At 35.4% G+C, this 14,949-nt stretch overlaps 1 protein-coding gene across 3 annotated transcripts in view; it reads left to right on the forward strand.

The window, feature by feature from the left end:
• GLIS3 (GLIS family zinc finger 3) overlaps positions 1-14,949 on the forward strand; it is a 172,773-nt gene that overhangs the window by 135,229 nt on the left and 22,595 nt on the right. For all 3 annotated transcript variants that reach the window (XM_058169917.1, XM_058169915.1, XM_058169916.1), the window contains one exon: positions 8,026-8,167. In XM_058169917.1, coding sequence (XP_058025900.1) covers positions 8,026-8,167 — 142 coding nt within the window. The remainder of the gene's footprint in view (positions 1-8,025; positions 8,168-14,949) is intronic.

Raw genomic sequence — 14,949 nt, forward strand, 5'->3', positions numbered from 1 at the left:
TACCTCCAAAATAAAACTTAAGATAGGTGATGATTTTTTAAAATCCCATTTGAGTCAATGGAAGGTAAAATTACTTTTTTTTAAGTTCAAGTTGGATTGTATGAAAAAGAGACTTATTATCAGTTATTATCAAGGTATATTTCTTGATGGAACAGTGGCTTCACTATTGCTGTAATAGTGATATAATTACTTATAATTATATAAAGATAATTATTTAGAATAGTGCTTCATATTTTATAGTGAAATCATTTAATGAATTTGAAATTTATATTAAAATATGATCAGTCTGAATCTATGAAAATAGAACAATTCTGAATATACTATTAATTGTGGAAACCTGCCTTTTGGGACAAATAGGCACATTTTAAGATCATTTTGTGGGCTCACTCACAAAATGGTTGCCCTGGTGGGTTTGGCCAATCATAAAATACTCTTATATCAAAAGACAAACTAAATAATGAGCTGAAGCCTGACATGTTTTGCTTTTAGCAATGTAGGTTATGCCTAAAGTTTGTGCTTTACTTTGCAGAAAGGTAGTTTTTCAGTTTTAATTGAAATAATGTATCATATCATATCAAATAAATAAGATTTGGGTAGAAGGCCTGCTAGGCTGCAATGAACATGTACGAGCACATTTTCATTCTTAGGGATCACATGATCTGTTTCTTCTGAGAAAGGACCCATGTTTTCAAATTATATTTGGTGCCATTCCTACAGCATGTTATCTAATTTGTCATTTCCAATTCGTTTATATTTTATTGTAATTTTCTAATTCCTGCTGCTGTTTTAGAAGTAGAATTCCTGGAATTTCCAGATTGCTTATAAGTTTTAGTTCCCATACATTGGGGTCACATTAGAACAGAGAAAACTGCTACATTGGAATGAAAATGTTCTGCCATATCTACACTTAACAGTTAGGTAAAAATTGTTTTGATGATTTCTGAAATTGTTTCCAAATTAAATTTATTTTTCCAGAGATTGATGAGATGCTCCCATCCTAGGGAGCCGTCCAGATAATGCTAAAAAGAAATCCCCAGGCATGATTCTAATATCTAATTTCAAGAAAGATAAAATTTCAGCTTTTTTAATATATCAACTTTATAAATTGTATTCTCTGCTCTTTCATGATCTTGTGGTGTAATAATTGTGCTTTCTATAAAGATATCAGAACTCATTTCAAAATTTGCTTTTATCACTGTTTGCTACACAAAGGAATATTAATTGTATCAATTTTTATTTTAATGGATATTTGTAATGGTATCATTTTGTTAAAATTGCATTGTTTAGAGAGATCTAACAATACACTAGGTTTCCCTATTTAAATTTCTATACAATTTTAAAAGAAAAAAAATATTTCTGACCTGAGAAGGAGTAGAATATTCATTATAAATTTAGCCATATAAAAAACAAATAACATTGATGTTTAATTCTAAGCGGCTGCAAAGATGTTTCCTTCTGCTTTGATATTGAATTTATTGATATTGAAGTTATGAGCACCAGATGGCCGAGCCAGGTCTGTTGCTTGCAGTAGTGGCATTCTGTCCTTTCACTGATGTTGAAATAAAACATAGTCTTATTTCTGCTCATTAGGTAAAAGAATATTCTTTACCTTGGGCAGTAAAATGCTTTGGGCCAGCCCTCAGGGTGACTGTATGAAAAATGGTATTTTCTAGAAACAAAACCTTCTTTTTAAGCTATTTTTCTTTTACAAAATCAGACTTCTACAGAAGTATAACTGATTAATTATTTATAATTGCACCAGTCCTCTTTCATGTCACGTTTGTTTAGTAAACCATACAAACCTTTCCATCGTGCAGGAGGGGAATTACACATAAATGAATGGACAGTATGCTGTTTCCCTCTCAGACTCCACACATTGCTCACTAACTGATTGTACAAAGCTCTGATTATTATAACTTGATTTAGATGATCAAATCGCAGCTTAGAAAGTGGATATATCTGAACCATCACGGTTCAGATGCAGCTGCTTCATATCTTCTCTGAGTGCAAGCAGCAAAACAAATGACCAGGCCACATTTAATCATGGTTTTCTGTTGCATCCATGTTACTTTCAAAAATGCTGACTGGGAATTATAGTCTCAGTACATCTGGTGATCACGAGGCTGGGGAAAGACAGAGTGAAACTCGGTCAGCAGAATGCTTTCCTTTTCCTCCCTTTTTCCTTTCCTTTTCTTTCTTTTCTTTTTAGGAAAGCCAGGCAGCCATAGAAAATATAAATAAAGTAATCCAAAGCTGATCCTATCATTATACAGTCTTGGGTCTACTTTAATGAAGGTTCGGGGTATCACAAAGGGGTAATGAGTTCTTATTTACCTACTAAATTCTTACACTATTTTCACAGCCAGGCAGTCAGGAGAAAAGAGAATTGCATTTTTTTCTGCATTAAAATACCTCGACTGGCCTTTCATATGTATGTTTGCATGGGTTGTTTGAAAGTATACATTTTTATAAGCAGAATCCTTGGATTGATCCTTTATCAGAATCTTTTTGATAATATGTATTAATTGCAATAATATTATCTAAAATCAGGCATAATCAGAGTTCTTGTTTTTTAAAAAAATCTTTGTATTTAATTTCTCAACTATAGAGGGCTTTTTTAACTGCTCCTCTTCCAGAAAAATAGCCATTTTTCTTCTGTAAACTTTTAAAATATTAGCTACAAGACTTCCTTTCTTATGATGAGAGGTAAAAAAAACTTGAAAAAATAACAGAATTTCAACATGATACAATATATAAAATATGACAGCGGATTAAGTTACAGGATGCTTCAATTCACTTGCCTTACCACCACTCTTATTCCCTTCTTTTAAAATATAGATTCTTCAAAGTCCAAAATTGGATTTGCAACATTAATTTTTAGTTTTAATTGCCTTTTTTCAAAACTATTTCTCATTTCATTATTAAAATTACAAAAAAGACACTAACAATAACAAAAGAAATAATTTCCACTCATTTGTTTTCTATGGCATTCAATCAAAATATTTCATTAATGCAAGAGGAATTGCATTTGGAGGCTAAGGGTCACTAAGCAGTGCCCATGGCAACTAAGAAGCCATTCTTCACAAAAATGTTGTAAAGAGTAAGTGTTTTAATCCTCAACTTTAATCTCTTTACTTCCTGTTCTCAAAATGGAATATAAATCAGAAAGTGTGGAGCAAAGGACAAGGATGCTGGCGGAAGAGGATTAGTGATGTGGGGGGAGACTTTAAGGAATGTAATCATGCTATTTAATGCCAAACTTCAGACCAAAATCAGCCAATTCTTTTGATTCTGCTGAAACTAAAACAAGAAAACTAATGTTGTAAATGATCACAGGATTAGCCTTCTCCCCTCTATCTTTTTCTTACTAATATTACAATAGTAATTCAAATTATTGCAACTCAGAGGCTATTGAATTTGTACCACAGGTAGGCTAAATAAATTGTGCTAGGGCCTCCACTGATCTGTCTGAATTACTACTGTCATCAATAATTATTAATATACACTAGTTTATTCCTTTAGGATACTGTAGACTCAAGATATTTCTTGATATATTATGCTGTTCTGCTTAAAGAAGCTACCCTGTCTTGTGTAAAAATAAATCTTAGATTTAGAGTCATGTTGATGCTTCTTTATGGCTTCAGCCATGTTAATTACATAGATCCTAAGTAGGTTATCTTAGTTGATTTCATAAAGCAAAGGATTACAAGTAAAAAAATTCACTACGTCTTATAGTAATTAGCAACCAACTGCAACCTGACCTAGAAAAATGGATAATATATATAATTAATAATAAATATAATGAATAATAGATAATTCACAGTGAGATGCCCAGGTTTGCTGATAACCTTAAATTATTTAGGATGAATAAGAAAGGGACAGAGAAGAACCTCAAAAATATTTATCCAGTGTGGATGAATATTAAAATACAAACATGATGTACTGTAAGTTAGGATAAAGTGATGCTTATGGGGCAAAATAAGTGTGACTTTGAATATATAGTAAACTGATAACAAATAACTAGCCAGGAAGAAGATCTTGCTGGATAGCTATCTCAATGAAAATGCCTACTCTGTATGCAGATTCTGAACAAACAAACTTCATGTGTGGATTTAATGGAAAGAACAAAAATATAACTGCCAGTATATTCCCTTTATAGTATATAAATCAGTGCATAAAGTTAGAATACTGTTTATTGGCCTTGAAAAAGATGCTCTAGAAATGGAATAAATGTGCTAAAGTATTTTCCTCTGAGGAAAAATAACAATATTGTGATTTCAGCACTTACTAAAATGATAAGTGGGGACCAAAGTACATAAAATAGAATCTTATATTATTAGTCATTTAGTGACTATGAATGATGAATATGCACTGTACACTGTCACTCAAAGAAAAGGAATAAGGGTAACTGTTAATCTAGATGTCCATGAAAGAGTTAATGCCTCCTGGTCATACTGGCTACATGCAATGTCCAATAAAGGAGATAAAATTCCCTTTGAATTTCATTTCCTGGATGCTATTGCGCTCTTAACCTGTTTGACAGCTTCCCCTATTGGCATCTTCCTCATAATGGGGACAGAATGCTTCCTTATTTTATTACTTATTTCTATTACTAGATTTATACCCTGCATCTATTTAGTGCAACCTGTGTTGACATATATAATGTTCTCACCTTCTTGTTACCACAAGTCTGTCAGGTTGGTTGGTGTGAGAGACAGTGACTGGCCCAAAGTCACTCAGCTCGCTTCCATGCCTTAGAGAACGCCCTGTTTTCAGTTTCTAGTCCAGGATCTTAACCATTATACCAAACTAGCTATGGATTTAGATTAGATTTTAGATTAAATTAGACAGCATATCTCTTAGATCTTATCTCTTAACACATTATCTATTAGAGTTACCTTGTTACCATTGTTATTATCAGAAAGGAAACAAATACATGTGATACATATGATCACTGGAAAATATGAGTAGTGATTGATAAATGAACTAAATTATGAAAACTATAACAGCATGTAATGTAGGGAAGGGATTTTGAAGATATATTGCAATACAGCACTGATGAATACTAAGATTCAACCATTGAAGGTCAAAATGCCAAAGTCTTGAAGATAAAGAAGGAAAAATACCATGTTGAAAGCTTCCTGCTATCTGCCATCATGAAAAGATTTTATAGGTCTACTTATGAAAGCAGGTAGAGACTGTCCTTAGACTTTCATTTCATAAAATCTGTGTGTGACAATGCCTGTTCATGGAAAAATAATTTGAGGTGAACATCTGATCCAAAATGGTTAGGAAAAGTTGAATTCATATATTTGTTACCTTAGACCAGACTATCATCTAATGAAACTTTCTTGGAAGACCTCTGTATTTTCTATTATATTTGTGAACATGCCGCAAATATCAAACAAATATAGTATATTTCTTCCACATCTGATTAAGACTTGGCCAGAAAGGACACCAGAAGTGATAATGTTTGGAAACATCATATTGTAAACTGGGTAAAATTGGTGTGTTAAAGTAAAGCTCACTCAAGTTTTCGGTGGAAAAGTGTCCTTGAGATATTTATCTACTTAGCACATAACCAGAAGAAACCTTATTGTGTTTTTATGAATTATGAAGAGTGCACCTTAAGGATAAGTATTCTGATGATCCCTTCCCCAGTAATACAAAATATATAAGCAGAAATGGTGCATTTTTAAATTTTCTTCTCCCAACTCTGGATATTGTTTGGACTTTACATATTTAAGTCTCAATTTCTGTATTAGTATTATGTGACGTTATGGCACTGATTCTGCCATAGATTGTTGCCTCATTCTGCAATCAGAAAAGAGCATCACCTGGGTGCATATAACCCTTCTCATTTGGCTCCCAATACTTATCTAACTCTATAATGTCAGTCTTTGGAAGGACTTTTTAAATGATACAATAATAGGAAGTAGGAGTCAAAGTAATAAATGCACTATGATTCCTTCTAGCATGCTTTTATAACAAAGTTACCTGCAAGAATGAACAAATACCAAATATTTTTCTCCTGGCTGAATGTATTGAGAATGTATTTTAGTAGCATCTGATTTCTACTGAACAATAAAGATTATTTTGAGTCTCCATAAGGCAAACAGAAATCTATGATAAGTGATAAGAAAAATGAAAAGAAAAGTTTTAATAGCTTTTGTGTTGGGAAGTTTGTTCATGTTTCACACCAACTTAAAGCTGTTTTTCCATTCAAGTATAATCAACCGAAAATTGAGGAATTTAAGGCCGTTGTTCCCTTGTAATTACCTCTACTTGCTTTACCAAATCATGGGTGATTATCCAATCAAATATGAAATGAGAAAATGATGGGAATTGAATTTCCATTCATTGTTCTGAGAGCTTATAAAAATTAGAAGAACTGTCAAGAAAAAAATAAAATAAATTAGTGTAGATGGCGCCTTGTTTTCTAGGATACTTTGTTCCTGGGAAGTGTTCTTGTTTCCAGATGTAGAATGTATTCTGTTAAAATAAGAGTCCTATCTAAAGCAAAAATTAAATAGACTCCAATCCTCTGCACATTTATCTGGGCATTAACTCCATTGATGATTACTTCTGAGTGCAATCATAATGTTGCTGAAGGTTGAAGTATCTTTGGGTGCATATGACCATTACTGAGGATTGAAACCAGCACCTGAGAAGAAAAGACAGAAGGAAGTGAATTTAGAGTAACAATTTCTTAAAAGAGTAGGCTGAGTTATAGACCAAGAGAATAAATCCTTAACTGTCTACCTATACCCTATTGTCCCATTTTGGTCTATAGATCATGAGGAAGATTCAGTCACTAGGTTTAGGTGTCCAATCAATCTTATCATTAGAGTTTAGACTGTCCTTCAAATGCTAAGAAACCAATATTTTTTCTTTTCCCAGTATATTAAGAAACTTATTTTCTGCTTAAGTTCAGGTCATTATTTTAAAGGATTCTCCATCAGGCTTCTATAAAATATCACACTACTTTTTTCCCCCTCTATTCCTTTCTCTTCCCTCCCTCACCAAAATATTTCTAATGCCTCTGGAAGATAGAGTCATCTTCATGGTATATAAAATTGATAAATTGCCAGTAAGCTTAAGTATAAACAAAACCCTGTTGAAATAAATATGTTGGGTAAATAATATAGCCTTGAACTTTTTTTTTAGAAAAGCTACTCTTTTGACAATATCTCATAGTAATTAAAATTAACTGCATAATATAGACTAAGAATTTGAATAAAAAGACTAGTAGCTTTGACCTCAGAAATACATACGCATGAAAGCGATGAAAATGGCTGGTGAAAATGGAGTTCACGGTTACAGTATGAGAAACATCTTATTCTGAGATGAATGATGGAGATAAATGAGAAATGTTGTCCAAAAAAGCCTCCTTTGCATATCTTTTTACTTTTTAAAAATAGCTACTTATAATCTTAAACAAAATTCCAAGTATAAAGAATTATTTTAAAGTTTAACAAGTGTTAATAATGCTGTTTTGCTTTGCCTATTCTCCAAAATTATAGAAAGTTCTAGGGAAGATGTACCCTAGATATAACATACAGCCTTATAGGAGAAAATACTGAAGAATTACATTTGAGGTTAGGATAAACTGAACTGGCAGCTGGCACCCAGCCACTGTTATTCAGTCACAATACAAACCCTGAATTCTATATTTTCAAAATTAAAATAGTTTTAAGAGGTAGATGTAATTATATCCCTCCTTTTTCTTTCTTTCTTTCTTTCTTTCTTTCTTTCTTTCTTTCTTTTTTTTTTACTTTTAGTACATATGATAGGTAATCAAGTTTCCAGCTTTGTGTCAGTTTTGGAAGACAATTTTCACTTTGGCTGTAAAAGGGGAATCCTTAGTATCTATAAGTCTTAAGGTATGACACAGTGAAAGACAAACTTCTGGCCTCTCTTTCCCATGGCTGCAGCTCTGGAAATAAATCCATTTTAAAAAAGTTGCTAGCAGGCCATCTTTTGACCCAGGCAAAGTTTTGGCCTGACCTTCTGCTTTGCTTTCAGTTGCGTGCCTCTACAGAACTTGACCAAGACATTCTCAATGACTGCCTGAGTATCCAGCCTATTCAGGTCCCTTCATCTCCCCATGATGTTTCTACCAGCACTGTCCAACAATCACCGGGAAATGTCCATGACCTTTACCCAGGTATTGTAGTCTTTGATTTTATTTTTATTTGTTACATTTTGGTTTCAGAGATGTCAAACAAGATGTCAAACAAGATTTCCAAAACATCAGGTATGGTGTAATCTTTGTTGTTGTTGAGTTTTAAAAATAATAATAATACATGGAAATACAGTAATAGACAAAATAATTCAAAGAAATATGACCACATTACTTGAAAAATCCCTTCCCAGCTCTTCTTCCAGAAAAAAAAAGTGCAAATTATGGGCAAGAAAAGATGTGTCAGGTATCTATTGCTGCAACCCTAATATAGATGTATCCTTCCAGGTGTAATATGAAAGAAAGGGAAGACAGTTGCCGTTTTAGCGTGGCTAATCATTTCCTCAAAATGCTTAACTATACTCTAGCTTGAGGGAGCACCTAAATCTTTACAAAATTTCACTGGGTATAAACTTGATAAACAATAATATCTCTTGGAGATTTAAGTTTGTAGCAAAACACAGAATCTTTATAAAACATCTCCTACTTTTTTAAAAAAACAACAACCCTAATCGTCATTTAATGGATTTCACGTTTTATGTGATTTTTACACTAATAGCCCATTTTCTTTGTTTTTGAGATTTTTTTAAAAAAATACATTATTTTAAAACAATTTTACTCTAGAATATAACATATTAAGATTTTTGACAAAATATTCTCAATAATTACTGCTCCAGGATAAAATCATTATATTTTATTCACAAGCTTTTGAGGATGCTTCCAAGTAAAGTACTTATTGCTTAAATACACCATGCAATTAATGAAATATTCAGGGGAGCCAGGAAATATTGTTTTCCATTTTTAACTCTTCCTTTCTGCCCATATTTTCTTCCAGGGTTTTTTTTTTAAATAAACCTATTATGAGGGGAAATTTGCATTTGCTACATAATGCTTCTTGATTGGTGGCACTAGGAGTTTATTTGATTGGACCCTTGGACAATCAATTTAATTCATAACTTAAATACAAGCGATTATGTTTTGCTGTTTAGTTGAATGGAATCCCTAAGACATTTATTCATTGCTACACATTATCACACTACATGTTTATTTCATGGTATACAGAAAAGAAATACTGTACTTTAATATTGCTTCTGTCTGATTAATCAGGCTATAGGTTTTGTTAGGTAGATATTTCAGTAACTCCTAATCTGGAAATAAAGATCCACTATATGAATCAAGGAAAGATGGAAATACATAGCTGTTATGGGAAATATTTAATTATTTGGGAAGAAAACAGGACACAACTGAAATGAAAAGATTTCCCAAGTATATTGGTTTGATAAAACCAAATTACAATTAGTGTTATAACATGAAAATATACATTATTTTAAAAAATTGAAACAGGCAGCCCAATTATTTTACATACAAAACTTTCAAAAATAGAAAAATCTATGAATGTCTTGTTTTTCTTTCTTAATGAAAGATATTATTCTAATACATCTTTCTATGACATTTTGACAGAGCCTCCTTTTGATGTATTGTTTATGTATGAGTTGGCATTTATTACATGTTCAAATTAAGAAAGAGAAATAACAAATCTTTAAAATCAAATAATTGGGTGTTGATTGTAAAAGTAATTCTACCCTTGAGGATCTAATCACATGGTTTGGGGGATTTTGATCGTATCTTTTTTGAACACTTCTTTTGTTCCCTTGGCACAATATAGGTAGTCCTCGACTTACAACCACAAGTGAGCCCAAAATTTCCATTGCTGAACAACACAGTTGTTAAGTGAGTTTTTGCCCCATTTTACGAACTTTCTTGCCACAGTTTTTAAGTGAATCACAACAGTTGTTCAGTTAAGTGAATTTGGCTTCCCCCTTGTGACTCATCAGAAGGTCACAACAGATGATCACATGACCCCAGGATATTGCAACCGTCACAAATACATGACAGTTGTCAACTGACCAAAAATGGTCATGTCGCTGTTTTAGTGGCATTGTAACACTGAAGGCCATTAACTAATGGATACAAGTCGAGGACTACTTATACAGAGGAGATATATATATATATGTATGTATGTGTGTGTGTGTGTGTGTGTGTGTGTGTGTATGTGTGTATGTATGTATGTATGTATATATGTTTTCGTAGATTTTCACGGGTATAGGTATGCAAGTCAGCGTATTCGGGTCTTTTCCTGTGTAAGGTTGAGAGTATCTTGGCGACGTTTCAATGAGGTCCCACTCGTCATCTTCAGGCTGGTGCTTACGGCTTCATGCTTGTGCGAGCAAAGCGTGGTCGGAGCTGCTGTCTCTATAAATACTGATGGGGAAGTGTGGAGTGCTGGCTTTGTTGCTGTAAGTGGGTCGGTTGGCTGTGTTGTTACATCTTGATTGGTTGATGGAGTTGATGTTTGCAGATTAGGCTGTTTCGTAGCATCCTGTGTGCACATTAGTCTTAACGACCTGGGTAATGGGCTGTGCTGCAACATCCTGGGCAGATAGCTGTAATGCAGCACCCTGGGCTTTGGCCTGGCTCCGAGTCTGAGGTCCTGTCATGTGTTCATGGCATGTGTCAGCTTGCTTTGCATGGGGGTCGTAGGGAGGTGCAGCAGCTGGTGATGCCACCGTGGACTGGCTTCTGGATGGTGGTTGTATTTCGTCTATGGGATGAGTTTGGGTTTGAATCTGGTGAGGATGACTGGTGGTGGCATCATGTGTTTACCTGTGTCCAGTGTCAATTTTTGTGGCTGGGACTCATTTGTTGATTAGGGCTAGTTTCCAGATGTCTGGTAGGCGGGAGGTATCGTCACGTTTATTCATGTTGTGGGAGTGTTTCTCTATTTCGATGGCTTCCATAATTATTCTCTTTTTGTAGTGTTCAGTTTTGGAGATTGATTTTGGAGAAACCAAATTATGTCACAGCACTAGAGCTCAGGATGTTGCAGCACAGCCCATTACCCAGGTTGTTAAGACTAATGAGTACACAGCTAGGACCACACCTACACAGGATGCTACGAAACAGCCCACTAATCTGCAAACATCAACTCCATCAACCAATCAAGATGTAACAACACAGCCAACCGACCCGCTTACAGCAACAAAGCCAGCACTCCACACCTCCCCAGCCATGAAAATTGACACTGGACCCAGGACAACACATGACAATACATGACCAATCATCCTCACCAGATTCAAACCCAAACCCATCCCACAGACGAAACACAACCACCATCCAGAAGCCGGACCATGCTGGCACCACTGCTGCTACGCCCTCCTCCGATCCCCACACAAAGCAAGCTGACACACGCCAGGAACACATGACAAGACCTCGGATTCGGAGCCAAACCAAAACCCGGGATGCTGCATCACAGCCATCTGCTCAAGACATCACATCACAGAACTCCAGAGGCCACAACACCAAAGCTCAGGACATTACAACACAACCTACTACCCAGGATGTTACAACACAAGACTCAGGAGGTCACATTCCCAGAACTCAGGACATTTCCAGGAAGCCCATTGCCACTACAGGAGGTCACATTCCCAGAACTCAGGATGTTTCCACACAGCCCATTAACCAGGTCATTACAACACAAAAGACTAGGACCATACCCACACAGGATGCTACGAAACAGCCGACCAATCTGCAAACACCCACTCCATCTACCAATCAAGATGCAACCACACAGCCAACCAACCCGCTCACAGCAACACTCCCATCTCCCCACCAGTATATATAGAGAGATGGCAGCTCCGACCATCGAGCTCGCACAAGCATGAAGCCGAAAGCACCAGCCTGAAGATGATGAGTGAGACCTCGTCGGGACTGAATATGCCAAGACCTACACTCACACACACACACACACACACACACACACACACACACACACACGATATGTTGCATCTTCTATTTATGGAACAAACAACTTGATTGTTGTACATCCATCCAGAGCCATCTGCAGCTAGCTCCAATGATGCTAAAATGGCTAGCCCAATGATTCACACAAATTATGGGCAGGGGGGGGGACACACAAATTATGTGAGGGGAGGAGTTACAACACAATTCACATTTGGACATCTCCCCACTTCTGGGGCTGTCTCTGTGAAGTCAGTAAATTGCACCTGCTCAAATTTGCTTCTTTTGCATATACAAAACAAAATAAAAGATCCTTATTTCTTTGCAATTGGCCCAGACTTAGTAAAGATAAGAAACAATCCAATGTGAAAAGAGAAAAAGAGAAAATGTGACTTGACTTGTCCATTCTATAGGCCAGTGATGGTTAACCTTTTTGGTGCCAAGTAGCCATTCTATAGGCCAGTGATGGTTAACCTTTTTGGTGCCAAGTAGCCAAAGTACCCATGGGCGCACGCGAATGCTCCTACGCGTGCCTGAACCCCCAAAATTCAATGTGAGTGTCCCCCGTGCATGTGCCCCCCCATGCATGCGCCCCACCCCCCTGCGCCCTGTTTTGGCTTCCAGGTTGGTGCAGGTCCAAAACGAGGTAAATGCCCATGCGCATGCCTGAACCCCCAAAATGCAATGTGAGCATCCTCCGCATGCACACACACCCCGTGCATGCGCGGCAGAGACCCAAAGACCAGCTAGCCAGTGGGAAGCATGTGTTCATGCACGGTGGAGCTGGGCTGGGGCAACAGCTGGCATGCTTGCTCAGAGGGCTCTGTGTGCCACCTGTGGCATACGTGCCATAGGTTCACCATCACGGCTATAGGCAAAGAGACCAGGAATTAATCTCAATTAATTTGAAAAATATTCAATTTTTTTCATGCTTTACAACATGTTAATTAAAAAAACAAAATTCCCACAACTTTGTTTAGAGGGAAAGATTTATTGATAGAATATTGATTGTATTTGAGTAAAGGTTTTTTTTTTTTAATTCAAAAAGTTTTACAATTTTTTTTTTCCCCTTTCCCCCCAATCCCCCTCCCTTCACAAACCCCCTCCCCCCTCCCCCCCTGACTTCCCGGAACAAGCACAAGGTATAGTTAAAAATAAAACATATGCTAAAAAAAATTTCCCCCAAAACTATTATACCAATTTTCCCTCTCTAGCTCTGACTTCCTCCTTACATAACCAAAATCCTTCAAAAAAATTAACAATAAACAGTAATAAAATATATAAGTCAATAGAACAAATTAATCCTAAAGTATTTAAAACCAGCTAAAGCATAAAAATCCAATCCAATTCAGAGAATATCTCCCTTATAGCTTCTATAACCATATAATTTTCCCCCCAAGTCTTTCTTACATAAGAGAGTAAAGGTTTTTTTTATTTTTAGTCTCTCACAGAACCCCATCAATTTCCCAGAGAACATATTTTGGAAAAGAGGTAATTAGTATTAAAAGATCAGGCGAACTCATAAGACACTTCTCACCTACTTTTAATTACAAACCCTATTATAACTTTTGTGATTAATTTTACTCTATAGTTCTTGCACTTATTTTCAGAGTTAATTTTTGAGAAAGAAAAGCATCAGCAATATTCCAACAGGCTGGTATTATGCTTTACCACAATGCTGAACATGCTATGAGAGATGTCCAAGGAAGGTGAAATTCACGATGTAGTTCCATCAGTCATAGCTGATCATAGCTGTCATAGCTGTTTGGTTGGCTTGCTGATGCCATTTAAATTTACTTTCAGATATTTTTAGTGATTGGCAGCTGGAACAATTGATTAAGAGAGACAGATGAACATATTGGAAACTCTTATTGCTTTCGTGAATAAGAGCCAGTGAAATCCACAAAGCAATGAATGTGAGCTATGGATTAAAATCTGTTTGGTAAAGGAGAAGGTCTTTGCACCAGATCTTTTCCCTGCCAAAGAGCTGCCTCTTTCCTAATTCAGAAACAGTTTCTCATTTTAAAAAAATTGTTTTGTTCTCTTAAAAATGAAATAGAGATGACTGCCATTATTTGCATTTATTTATGACAGGATATCTTAAATCTTTTATTTTCCACAATATAAGCGGAACACAGTTTCCTTTTGTTAGCTGCTTACTCTAGTGGGGGGAGGAATATTTTAATTGTAAAATGAGTAGTATTGCATATTTTAATCATGGATTTTTTTTTTAGATATTTTGAGTTAATCGATCTATGAAGTTTTTGTGTAAGCAGTTAACCTGATGCTACACACAACTGGTCAGAAATAAGTCATTTTAATTGGTTTTATGTCAAAATAAATAAGTAAAAGTAAGCAGTCTTAAGAGTTACCTAATGAGAATTAGCACCATCAAAATCACTACGAAGTTCGTATTCATAAATATGAAACTTTTAAGTTATGTATAAATATGTAATTGGCTATAAGAGCTATGGATTCTGAGGACAAAAATCTGTTTAAGTATTTTATTTTATTTTTAATTTTGGTCCAAATGGCTGCTTTCCTTTTCTAGTAAATAGGAGAAGGTACTCTTTTTCATTCTAAGTCTTCACTCTACATTAGAGAGCATAGTATCATTATTTTAAAAGCTGAAAATATGAAACTCAAATTATGAAAATGCAATTTAATTTAAGCCTTAAATATATCCACCATTTTCAAAGCGGGCAGAAAATTGTTGCCATGGGGGACCCAATTAGTTACAAAGCCAGTACTTTTCTCTGCTACCCTTTCAGTCCTCTTTTCCAAAAACTGGCCCCATCCTTTTCATTTTCTAAGAAAACTTTGATGCCCAGAAGTATTTAAGGAAATAGAGGATGCTGAAGACTGACATCAATTACTTTGCAGCAAGACAACTTCCCATTCATAACAACAGCCACAACATATGTAAATAATTAAATAGGCCAAGGAATATGAAAAGAGAGATATCTGTG

The sequence above is a fragment of the Ahaetulla prasina genome, chromosome 2, assembly GCF_028640845.1.
Source record: "Ahaetulla prasina isolate Xishuangbanna chromosome 2, ASM2864084v1, whole genome shotgun sequence".
Taxonomy (NCBI): Eukaryota; Metazoa; Chordata; class Lepidosauria; order Squamata; family Colubridae; genus Ahaetulla; species Ahaetulla prasina.